At 39.2% G+C, this 13,120-nt stretch overlaps 1 protein-coding gene across 1 annotated transcript in view; it reads left to right on the forward strand.

Moving 5' to 3' along the window:
* The window catches only part of PAPPA2 (pappalysin 2), a 118,565-nt gene that overhangs the window by 31,576 nt on the left and 73,869 nt on the right, over nucleotides 1–13,120 (forward strand). Inside the window, exons 3-4 of the mRNA XM_075833075.1 lie at nucleotides 9,478–9,623; nucleotides 12,107–12,400. Of these exons, the coding sequence (XP_075689190.1) occupies nucleotides 9,478–9,623; nucleotides 12,107–12,400 (440 nt within the window). The remainder of the gene's footprint in view (nucleotides 1–9,477; nucleotides 9,624–12,106; nucleotides 12,401–13,120) is intronic.

Here is a 13,120-nt window from a genome sequence, read left to right on the forward strand (position 1 = left end):
ACCGCGGCATTTAAGGTGTTAAACGGGCGGAAGAATCCCAAGATCTCTTTGTTTTCGGGATCTGTAGGGAGAAGACCAAAATTGCACCATTCGACATGCTCTGCCCATGTCACAGTTAACAAGACTCAGAATGCTGCAACAAAATAAACAATTAACCCTAATATTGTGTAGGTCTTCTTTGTGCCACCAAAACAGATCTGACCCATCAAGGCATGGGCTACTCAAGAGCTCTAAAGGTGTCCTGTGGTATCTGGCACTAAAACATTAGCAGCAGATTCTTTAAGTCATGTAATTTGCAATGCGGGGCCTTCATGGATCGTACTTGTTTTTCCAGCACATCCCACAGATGCTCGATCGGATTGAGATTTGGGGAAGTTGGAGGCCAAGGCAACACCTTGAACTCCTTATCATGTTCCTCAAATTAACCCTGAACAAGTTTTGCAGTGTGGCCGTTCGCATTATCCTGCTTAAAGAGGGCATTTCCATTAAGTGATACATTACCATGAAGGGATGTACTTGGTCTGCAACAATATTTAGGAAGGTGATACATGTCAAAGTAAGGGTATGTTCACACGAAAACGCAAAATACGTCTGAAAATACGGAGCTGTTTTCAGGCGAAAACAGCTCTTGATTTTCAGACGTTTTTTAACAACTCGCGTTTTTTGCGGCGTATTTTACGGACGTTATTGGTGCTGTTTTTCAATGGAGTCAATTAAAAATGGCTCCAAAAACATCCTAAGAAGTGTCCTGCACGTCTTTGACGCGGGCGTCTTTTAACGCGCCATCTTTTGACAGTGACGCGTAAAATTACACCTCGTGGGAACAGAACACCATAAAACCCATTTCAAGCAATGGGCAGATGTTTGTAGGCGTAATGGAGCCGTTTTTTTCAGGCGTAATTCGAGGCATAAAACGCCCGAATTACGTCTGAAACAACTGCATGTGAACATACCATTATAGCCACGTGAATGCCAGGACACAAGGTTTCTCAGCAGAACATTGCCCAGAGTATCACACTGCCTTCTCCCATAGTGCATCCTGGTGCCATCTTTTCCCCAGGTAAGTGATGCACACTCACCTGGCCGACCACATGATGTAAAAGAAAACGTGATTTATAAGACCAGGCCACCTTCCTTTATTGCTTTATGGTCCAGTTCTGATTCTCACATGAGCATTGCAGACACTTTTGACAGTGGACAGGGGTCAGCATGAGCATTCTGACCGGTCTGCGGCTTCACAATCCCAAAAACAGCAAGCTGCAATGCACTGTGTGCTCCGACAACTTTCTATCATAGCCAGCAATTTGTGCTACAGTAGCTCTTCTGTGGGATCGGACCAGAAGGTCATGTGCATCATTTAGCCTTCGGTGCCCATGACCCAGTCACCGATTTAGAGGTTGTTCTTTCTTGGACCACCCTATAAGACCTGGCATTTTGGAGATGCTCTGACCTAGTCGTCTAGCATTCATAATTGAAAGGTGCCATTGTAACGAGATAATCAGTGTTATTCAGTTCAGCTGTCAATTGTTTTAATGTTATGGCTGGACGGCGTATATATATATATATATATATATATATACTGTCCAGAGTAGATGAACACAGCACTCCAATGCTATAACAAATCAGGCCATGTGCACGTTACCTGGGGGTGAATCAATTCCCCAAAATCCAATAGAGAAAGATATAGAGCGCAGTAACGGCACCAGGACTTCAAGGTAGATGAAAGCAAAAGTGGATTTATTTCACCTCAACACAGCAACGTTTCGGTTCAACAGGAACCTTTTGAACCGAAACGTTGCTGTGTTGAGGTGAAATAAATCCACTTTTGCTTTCATCTACCTTGAAGTCCTGGTGCCGTTACTGCGCTCTATATCTTTCTCTATATATATATATATATACACATATATATATACACATATATATATATATATATATATATATATATATATATATATATATATATATATATATATATATATATATACAGTGAAGGAAATAAGTATTTGATCCCTTGCTGATTTTGTAAGTTTGCCCACTGTCAAAGACATGAACAGTCTAGAATTTTTAGGCTAGGTTAATTTTACCAGTGAGAGATAGATTATGTAAAAAAATAAATAAAAAAATCACATTGTCAAAATTATATATATTTATTTGCATTGTGCACAGAGAAATAAGTATTTGATCCCTTTGACAAACAAGACTTAATACTTGGTGGCAAAACCCTTGTTGGCAAGCACAGCAGTCAGACATTTTTAGTAGTTGATGATGAGGTTTGCACACATGTTAGATGGAATTTTGGCCCACTCCTCTTTGCAGATCATCTGTAAATCATTAATATTTCTAGGCTGTCGCTTGGCAACTCGGATCTTCAGCTCCCTCCATAAGTTTTCGATGGGATTAAGGTCTGGAGACTGGCTAGGCCACTCCATGACCTAAATGTGCTTCTTTTTGAGCCACTCCTTTGTTGCCTTGGCTGTATGTTTCGGGTAATTGTCGTGCTGGAAGACCCAGCCACGAGCCATTATTAATGTCCTGGTGGAGGGAAGGAGGTTGTCACTCAAGATTTGACGGTACATGGCTCCATCCATTCTCCCATTGATGCGGTGAAGTAGTCCTGTGCCCTTAGCAGAGAAACACCCCCAAAACATAATGTTTCCACCTCCATGCTTGACAGTGGGGACGGTGTTCTTTGGGTCATAGGCAGCATTTCTCTTCCTCCAAACACGGCGAGTTGAGTTAATGCCAAGAGCTCAATTTTAGTCTCATCTGACCACAGCACCTTCTCCCAATCACTCTCAGAATCATCCAGATGTTCATTTGAAAACTTCAGATGGGCCTGTACATGTGCCTTCTTGAGCAGGGGGACCTTGCGGGCACTGCAGGATTTTAATCCATTATGGCGTACTGTGTTACCAATGGTTTTCTTGGTGACTGTGGTTCCAGCTGCCTTGAGATCATTAACAAGTTCCCCCCGTGTAGTTTTCGGCTGAGCTCTCACCTTCCTCAGGATCAAGGATACCCCACGAGGTGAGATTTTGCATGGAGCCCCAGATCGATGTCGATTGACAGTCATTTTGTATGTCTTCCATTTTCTTATTATTGCACCAACAGTTGTCTCCTTCTCACCCAGCATCTTACTTATGGTTTTGTAGCCCATTCCAGCCTTGTGCAGGTCTATGATCTTGTCCCTGACATCCTTAGAAAGCTCTTTGGTCTTGCCCATGTTGTAGAGGTTAGAGTCAGACTGATTAATTGAGTCTGTGGACAGGATTCTTTTATACAGGTGACCATGTAAGAGCTGTCTTTAATGCAGGCACCAAGTTGATTTGGAGCGTGTAACTGGTCTGGAGGAGGCTGAACTCTTAATGGTTGGTAGGGGATCAAATACTTATTTCTCTGTGCACAATGCAAATAAATATATATAATTTTGACTATGTGATTTTCTTTTTTTTTTTTTTATATAATCTCTCTCTCACTGGTAAAATTAACCTAGCCTAAAAATTCTAGACTGTTCATGACTTTGACAGTGGGCAAACTTACAAAATCAGCAAGGGATCAAATACTTATTTCCTCCACTGTATATATATATATATATGTGTGTGTGTGTGTGTGTGTGTGTGTGTGTGTGTGTGTGTGTGTATAGAAGGGACTGAAAATCTAGGATTGCTTTGGCTGTTTAAGTCTTTTGTGTGCTAACAGGATAAAAATCCAAGTAGCAACTACCGAGGAATTTTTAAGGCTGATATTCTCCTATTCGTTTTTTCTTTTCCCATTGAAAAAGGTGCCAGGATGATGTTGCACTGACTTACCAGGTAGAGTTGTGTAATACAATTTGAAACAGCCCCCCTGTTTGGCTTTACATTCTCAGGATTTTGCATAAGGGAGAACAGCCCGATTTTGATACAATTCTTAAACCTAGAGAAAGTTTTCGCTTCTTTCTAGATAATGTCTAAAATGTCTATTATTTAGAAAATGTATTACAAATTGCATAATCCCTCACTATGTGTAAGAGAAAATCTTATGACCATAACATAATACAACAATAATCCTGAATAGGATTTGAGAAGATAAAAACCTATGCTCACTTGCCCTCCCTATAGGTCATTTTACATTGAAAAGTCCATGCATGTGTTCTTGTATCCGATATTAACTGAAAGTTCTACCGAATAGCTGAATTTTGATATGTTGTATTAGTAACGCAGCTCGTTCATTGTTCCTGCCATACAAATAAAGATAAACATATACACATAAAAGAGATCTAAACAAACAATTTGTATTGCTAATTTACACACATTTTAACCGAATCTCAATGCATGAAATGAATATACACTATATGACAAATATGCTGACGCTTTGTTTTTTCTTTCTTTGCCGGATGCTATTTCATTGACTTTCCCATCTATTAAATTTAAGGCATTTATTAATTCAGCTGAACCAAGAAATAAATGAATCAAGTCAGCAATAGTTTTCTAGCCAATTGCAATGAATTTAGCAAGTTTGGAATAACAATGAGCCACCTGACTAGGGATGAGTTAAGGCGTTAATGACATTGACCGGCAAATCATTAATTTCTAATATTTTGCCAATAGAATACATATTGAGAAAGAATTCAGTACTGGATCTTAAAGGGGCTCTCTAAGAAAATATAAATATTGCAAGGAGAACATTAGAAGTTCTCTAATGTTATTATACAATTTTCTTCGAAACAGACAGATTTGGTGCATAGAACTCTATGGAAAAATCACATCGCAGCTTTTCTGGAATTTTAAATAAACCTCCACCCTCTCAAGTCTTATCGGGTATTGAGTATGCAAAATCTGCATATAATGTATGTGACATGAGTTTTTTGACAATTATGGCACCTTTCCTGTTCAAAGTAGACAGACATTGTGTCATGCTCTGCCCCTAGCTCTGTTCCATGCTTTTTTTTTTTTTTTAATGTATGCTATGTTTTATATATTCTAAAGGGAAAATGCATGGCACACTGTGCTTTGTGCCTGGTATGAATGCCACAGAGAAAGATGGTATAACAGACAGATATGAGCCAACCTCTCCCATAGGTTTTGGAAATGTGGGCAGTGTCGGACTAGGGTTCCTTAAGCCCACCAGCGGAAATTATACATTGAGCCCACACTCCATCTATATAGAATCTGTGTACATCCACTTTTAACCTAATTTTACACTTTTCTGTTATCTTTACACACACACACACACACACACACACACACACACACACACACACACACACACACACACACACACACACACGGCAATAAGGTCTTATAGGTGACTTGTGAATAAATCCATATGAAACAGACCCTAGTGGGAAGTGATTGACTCCAAAGTCAGCTCCAAATTGAGTTGTCGTCTCCTGGACCTTTAAGATCCATTATTGTGTCAGAGCAAGGGTCCAACTCTGGTGCTCTGGTGGACCAGTCTTATCCCAATTGGGGGGGGGGGATCCTGATATAGGTGAGACTTGTCGGGATAAGGAGAAAGACCTACCATTTAAATCTTTAGAAGTCATTGGAGATTAGACAAATCTATGCAAGGATTGTCACTGAGCAGTTAAACTCAGATCCTTCTCTTTTACATCTGGTGAAAAAGAGCTTCCAATATTTTATGGATATAATTAAAAATAAAACTCTTTCCTACAGACACAAATTAATAATATTCTAGCGATAGAGCAGAGGCGGAATCCATGTAACTAAAGTACTCAGAGCTGAATTGATTTAAAGAACAGCTATGCTAATATGAAATGTTTCTTTTGTTTGAAAATGCTATTTGAAATCCATCTATGTGTTATAAGTTTTGTTCAAAATCTAGGTAATGTCACAAAATATGCATCTGGTACTCAGTTTGCCAGGCTGGCAAAGATGGCTCCAGGAAGTCTGCTCTTTGGTCCACAGGGTTGTGGTAGGATTAAGGTTTGGGTTAGATCCCAGTGCTCTTCTTGCAATTCCCTGGAAGGAGCAAAAACCAGCATCCAAAGGAATTTTGTAAAATAAAAATGTGACCAAATTCTAATACCACTACAGTTCTACTGACCCTCAAATCCACATCAGACCTCCTGGAGCCTCCTCACCTGGCATCGTCCTTTACACACAACCAAGCAATGCAAAATCTTAGGCTTTAAAGGAAATGAGGTTCCCCAAACCCAACATTAGGCAAAATGCCATTGTAATGTGTAATATATTATTATTTTGTAACATAAATATGAATAAATATCTAAACACTATGTTACACAACGATAATAATGTGCTGTAGCCTGTTATGGACAACAGTAAAGGAAAAAAACTTCTACAAATTGGATTCTGTCCACAAAAGGAAAAATCTATGTCAAACAATTATTTATGCATCAAATAAAGTTTTTCTGTGCAAAAGTCTGGAATGAAAACTCAGTTTTAGGAAATGAAAAATCAGTTTCTGATTTTTGCAATTTTTTTTAAAATGTTTTCCTCAATGGTGATTACCCATGGTAGATGTGTCAGGGGTGTCCTCTCTTTTGGAGATATCTTTGTCAGTCATATTAGTTAACTCTAGCCTCAGTCAGATAGCACTGAGTTGTCATACAATAACACCAGCTCCATGTCTATAAGGCTGGGTTCACACGACCTATTTTCAGACGTAAACGAGGTGTATTATGCCTCTTTTTACGTCTGAAAATAGGGCTACAATACGTCGGCAAACATCTGCCCATTCATTTGAATGGGTTTGCCGACGTACTGTGCAGACGACCTGTCATTTACGCGTCGTCGTTTGACAGCTGTCAAACGACGACGCGTAAATTGACTGCCTCGTCAAAGAAGTGCAGGGCACTTCTTTGGACGTTTTTGGAGCCGTTTTCTCATAGACTCCAATGAAAACAGCTAAAAAAACGCAGTGAAAACGCAGCGAAAAATGCAGCGAAAAACGCGAGTTGCTCAAAAAACGTCTGAAAATCAGGGGCTGTTTTCCCTTGAAAACAGCTCCGTATTTTCAGAAGTTTTTGGTCACTACGTGTGCACATACCCTAAGGCTGGGTTCACACGAGCACATTAACGTCCGTAATGGACGGACGTATTTCGGGCGGAAGTCCCGGACCGAACTCACTGCAGGGAGCCGGGCTCCTAGCATCATAGTTATGTACGACGCTAGGAGTCCCTGCCTCTCCGTGGAACTACTGTCCCGTACTGAAAACATGATTACAGTACGGGACAGTTGTCCGGCAGAGAGGCAGGGACTCCTAGCATCGTACATAACTATGATGCTAGGAGCCCGGCTCCCCGCACTTAGTTCGGTCCGGGACTTCCGCCCGAAATACGTCCGTCCATTACGGACGTTAATGTGCTCGTGTGAACCCAGCCGTACAGGAATGACTCTGCGCGGTCCTCAAAGGTTTTGGGGGAGTTTCTTATGAGAACATGGCCAAAGTACATAGATAATCAAAACAGGGGATTTAAATGAAAGCAAAGTTTCAATTGCTATAAAGATATAGTAAAAAAATAATCAATGAAGATTTTTTTAACCTATTTTGATCAAAAAACAAAAAACAAAAAACAAAGTAGTGTTTAATGATTGACTTTAACCCCTTCCCCCTGCTTACATTCTGGGCCCTAATGACCAAGCCATTTTTTACGTTTTTCCATCGTCACATTCCAAGAGCTATAACTTTTTTATTTTTGCATCGACATAGGTGTATAAGGTCTTGTTTTTTGCGGGACAAGTTGTACTTTTTAAAAGCACCATTTTGGGGTACATATTATTTATTCATTAACTTTTAATAACTTTTTTTTGGGGGGATAGAAGAAATTTTGCCACTCTTTTTTTGCGTCCTCAATCTACGTCGTTTACCGTGTGGAATAAATAACACAATAACTTTATTCAGCGGGTTGTTACAATTGCAAAGATACCAAATTTGTATAGATTTTGTATGTTTTACTACTTACACAGTAAAAACACTTTTTTTTCAAAATTATTTGTTTTTGTGTCTCCATATTTGAAGAGCCAAAACTTTTTTATTGTTCCGCCGATGCAGTTGTATGAGGGCTTTTTTTTTTGCGGGACGACTTGTAGTTTTTATTGGTACCATTTTAGAGTAGATGTGACTTTTTGATCACTTTTTATCACATTTTTTTAAAGTCAGGATTAACAAAAAACAGCAATTTTTCCATTGTTTTTAATTATATTTTATACGGCGTTCACCGTGTGGGTTAAATAATGTAACAGCTTTATAGTCGGGGTCGTTACGGACACGGCGATACCAAATATTATCAACAGTTTTCAATGACAACCAGCAGAATTGTGAATGCAGCTCTGGACTATAATGCAGGCTGTTATTCAGAATCAGTGCAAAATAAGTAAAGTAATGCATTTATAAACTTGCTGAATTTTTTATGTAGATTATATCTGTATGTTAACTGTAATATGGTGAACACACCCTTTAAGTTTATAACCAGTTGGTTCATATAACCCTTTAAAGTAAACTGTGTATATAGGTCTCACTAATAGCGATAAGTCTGCAGGTTATGCTGAAAATTAGGTTTTTATTTCTTAAAGGGGTTGTCTAGTTTATATAAGAAAACATTTTCATATACCCTATTAGGGAATTGTGAGTTAATAAAGGGAGTCCTTTGTTCAGGATTCTCGTCTCTTGGCCAGAGCAGAGAGCAGTTATCTCCAGTGTGAGTGCCTCTCACACTGGAGGACTTGTCCTGCATTACACTGACAACTCATTTATTTTAATGCGCACTGTGCAATGCTTGTTTTTTCCTGTGGTGGTGCTGCAGAGAAATTGAACACTTACTGCCAGGATCAACAAAGATTGTAGTTGATCGCTAGGGGTTCTAACAGGCAGACACTCTATGATCAGCTATATGTCAAGGCATCCTTCTAACAAGTGGACAACCCCTTGAAGTGAATGATTATGATAATATTATATTAGGGAATTTCTATTAATGCAGTTCCCTAGTAATATATTCTTTAAAATAGCTCAAAAGGTGGACCTTCACATTATTCCAAGCCACTGATCTAGAAAAATTATAAACCTAACTGAAAATGGCTTCATTCCATTGTTTTCGGGTAACGTTCTGCACCCTTTGTAACATAGGATGTAAATGAGAATTTTTAATAAATAAGACTTTTTTTTTTGTGTGTATTCAATAGTGAACAGACCTTAGTTTCAGCACTCAGCCTCCTGTTCCCTGGATGGCTGTATTCGTCCTAATTGTATGCCTTTTTGCATCACTTCACTGCATTTCTTTTGCTCTACTGCTTCCCTTTTTAGCAAATTTATTATTGAAAAATGTCACCATATTGACTGTTCTGCTAGCCTACGTTGTTACCGTTATGACTTGATTTAATTTGAGAGATTGTCACTAGATCTTGTGATACTAATAAACTTAAAGTTTCTTAATTGCCGACTAAATAAAACTGTTCTATAGAGACAACTTTCGTTTAATGACCATTTGCTCCATCTTCTCTTTTGCATCCTAATAGGGCATATATGAGTGTAAAGGAACTGAGAGATGCCTTGCAGTTGAACAGCACCTTGTTCCTGAATATTTTCTTTGCTGGTTCTGCAGGGGATGAGCTAGCTGGAGCTGCAACTTGGCCATGGGACAAAGATGCCCTTGGTTTTCAAGGTGAATGGTGGTAATAATTTATACAAGTGGTTGACACTGGTTATCTTATGCAGCCCTGAAAATGCATATTGTCTGCTCTCCTACCTCTCCTGACATAGTAATGTCGTCCAAACGGTATTGTAGCGATTGATGGTCTTTTTAATAGTTGATTAGATATCCAGACTCTTAGTTCACATTCATAACATAAAACACAACAGCTACTGTAATGGAAAAAGCAGGTTCCCAGTTTACTGCAGGACCCCATGCCGTCCAGCAGGACAAACCACCTGTTGATTTAGGGTCCTGATTGAGGAGCAGATATGGATGAGCGACGACTTAGTGAGTCATTTGCGTTCCAAAGACGGTTTATTACACGTGACAATAGTTGCTAAAGATTTTCACTGTTCAGCCGTTACTGCGATCGTTGCTCGTTTGCCCACGCCTCATTTTTTAACTACTAGCGACTGGAAGCTTTCTGAATAGACGAGGGGATGTGGCGGCAACGAATGATAATCTTTCACTTAGGTAAATGTGGCTGATCCATGGAGACCCAGTGATTTATTGTTCCACGTTCAATCGTTGCACGCAATTACCTCTTTCATTCGAATGATTATACAAAAATGTGTATGATAATTGATCCCATCTAACAGGGCCTTTAAGATTGTCCCAACCACAAAATCACACTTTAGTGTTGGACTAGGGTTCCTTGAGCCCACCTGAGAAAATCATTCAGAGGGCCTATCATCCATACCCAGAGAACACATGTATTATAAACTTTGCTGTTATCATTCAATGCACAGGACAATAAGGTTGAATAAGTTCTATAAGAAATCAGCTCTGAAGTAAGCACCAAATGTCAGAGGCAAAGCCCATCAGAGGATCCTCTGTTGGGTCAGTCCAACCGTAGTCAAGTTGCACCAATTGAACTCCTGTGCTTAAAGGAGTTTTCCAGTTTCAAATATCCTATTAAATATAACTGAGTTTATAGGGTGTTCCCTGTTCAGGATTCTCATCTCTTGAGCAGAATAGAGAGCGGTTACAAATGTCTCTCCCTGGAGGACCTGTCCTGCATTACACAGACAACCTATTGATTGGAATGGGCACTGTGTAATTCTAAATTTCTCCTTTAAATTAAAAGCTGCTTGGACCTTTTCCATATTGTGCATTCTGAACCATGATTTTTAATATGAAATTAAATTACAATTTAATCATAGGGTTCAAGAGATATTTCGGTTCACACAAATAGAGCATCTATTGTCCATAGTTACCAGTCATATATATTTGTTTGCTTTAAATCATGGTTTTTCCGGCTCCAACTCAGTGTATATATCAGTTTGCTAGTCTGGTGTGCATTACCAAGCCTTTCATCGGATGTTAATTTAGCCGGGCTCCTTCTTTTAAGTGCCAGACATATTAATTACATAGCAATCGCTTTATGCAACTTTGTTCCTTCTTATTTTAAATAAAAAGTAACAGAAACTTCTTGGCAGGCAAGATAACAGCCAAAACAAAACACTGTTTCTTTAAGTAATGGGTAAATTTCATCCTATAATAAGTAATGGTTTTCTAAGTGCCTGCTGATTTATTTCTTTGTATTATTCAGTCTTCTTTTGGAAATGTCCCTATTTAAATTATAGACACGCTATTTAATTTCACACTTCTAAAAAAACACTGACTCTGTAATTACAGCTGGAAGGGAAGTTACTGGAATATGACCAGATCAGTGGACAATGTAGAGCCAATTTAATTACATCAAGAGGGATGGATGCTCGAGACATTAAGCATTTCATTGTGGTTAAAAGTCGCTTTGTATTGCACTAAATGACCATCAGGATGCTTCAGGTTTAAAGCACATGAAGCTTCAATGTCATATGTAGTGTCCCTATCTATATTTATTAGAAAACTGGTCAGTTCTATCCTACTCTGCAATTTGTGACTGTACTGTCAAGGGAAGAAGTTGCATACAAATTTTCTTGTAGAACTTTGTTCATTTACTTCTCCACTATATGTTATTTTAGTCTTCAGGGCTTGGCTACCTAGGGTCTGATTGACCCACCAGAGTCCCAAAGGATCATCTGGTGACCACTGGTTTTGACACATTAATGTGCCCCAAAAGTCGAACAGAAGACAATTCAATTTGGATATAACTTTGTCCACTTGCCACTAGGGTCAATGCCCTTTGGTTTGATCCAAAAATAACCTTAAAGATATATAACCTAAATAAGACCTTATTGGTGATATGTCCTGTGTGTTCAATGATAATAACAGAATGTATGATGCATCTAAAAGGGGGCATCTACATGTTCTGCCTAGATGTGGTATTGGCCCCATTTCCTCTGGTGTGCCCCAGTCTGACAGTGACCACCTATGTTCTTGGTTAGCTTTTAAGAGATCAATTTCTTTGCCGCAAGGGGTAAAAGGTTGCATAACTCCCAATATCACTGATGGTTGACAGTGTAGCCTTCAGAAAAAGCAAAAAAATAAACTCCCATTGTTTTTTGCAGGAGGGATAGTCTTGAACCCATCTTATTACGGAATGCCAGGCCACACTAACACAATGATTCACGAGGTGGGTCATGCCCTGGGACTTTACCATGTGTTTAAAGGAGTCAGTGAACGGGAATCTTGTGATGACCCCTGCAGTGAAACTGAACCTTCCATGGAAACCGGAGACCTCTGTGCAGACACTGCACCTACACCGAAAAATAAGCTTTGCCGTGATCCTGACCCGACAAATGACACCTGCGGACCAATGTTTTACACTGAAACTCCTTATAACAACTACATGAGCTACACGGGTGAGACTGCTGACAATATTTTCATATTTAACTTTAATATATTTCATGATGTTCGTGATGTATAGGTAAATAAATCAGATTCTAGCTTTAGTATCCCCTCATAGGTGAACATCTAGAAGGTAACATGGAAAGCTTACATGGAGCCAGGTTTATCTGTTTCTTGCTGTGGAAAAATCTCAGAAAACCTGTAGGGATAAGAGGGGGGGGGGGGGCGGTCGACTAATTGGGAGCCCCCACTATTACCCAGAACAAAGAGCCCCGGCAAATAACAGCTTCATCTCTGAAGTAAGAGCAATCATGTATTACATGGTTTCCCTTTCATTTGAATGGGCACCATGTAATAACACAATCCTCCTGCAGAAGCCGACTGCAGCATCGTACTCCACTCTCCGCACCCTGATAACAGGTCAATCACCACTTGCAATAGAGTTTGTCTAGATTAACTTTTTTCCAAGGTCTCAGTTTCAATACATTTTGCATTAAACTGGATCCATAGGCGAAAACATTGAAAATGAATACAAAGCTTAAAACAAATAATGCTGCCACTTTTATATACTATGTCATTGAACTATATGACATTTTCATAGATTCAGTGACACATTATACAATAAAAATGCTTTCATTACAGATTCCCATTAGTGATACACAACAAGCAATAATGGTTTTCATTACCTCACTGAGCTATTTTAATTTGCCATGCTGTGTTATTTAGATATTACT

The sequence above is a fragment of the Rhinoderma darwinii genome, chromosome 7, assembly GCF_050947455.1.
Source record: "Rhinoderma darwinii isolate aRhiDar2 chromosome 7, aRhiDar2.hap1, whole genome shotgun sequence".
In the NCBI taxonomy this organism is placed as follows: domain Eukaryota; kingdom Metazoa; phylum Chordata; class Amphibia; order Anura; family Rhinodermatidae; genus Rhinoderma; species Rhinoderma darwinii.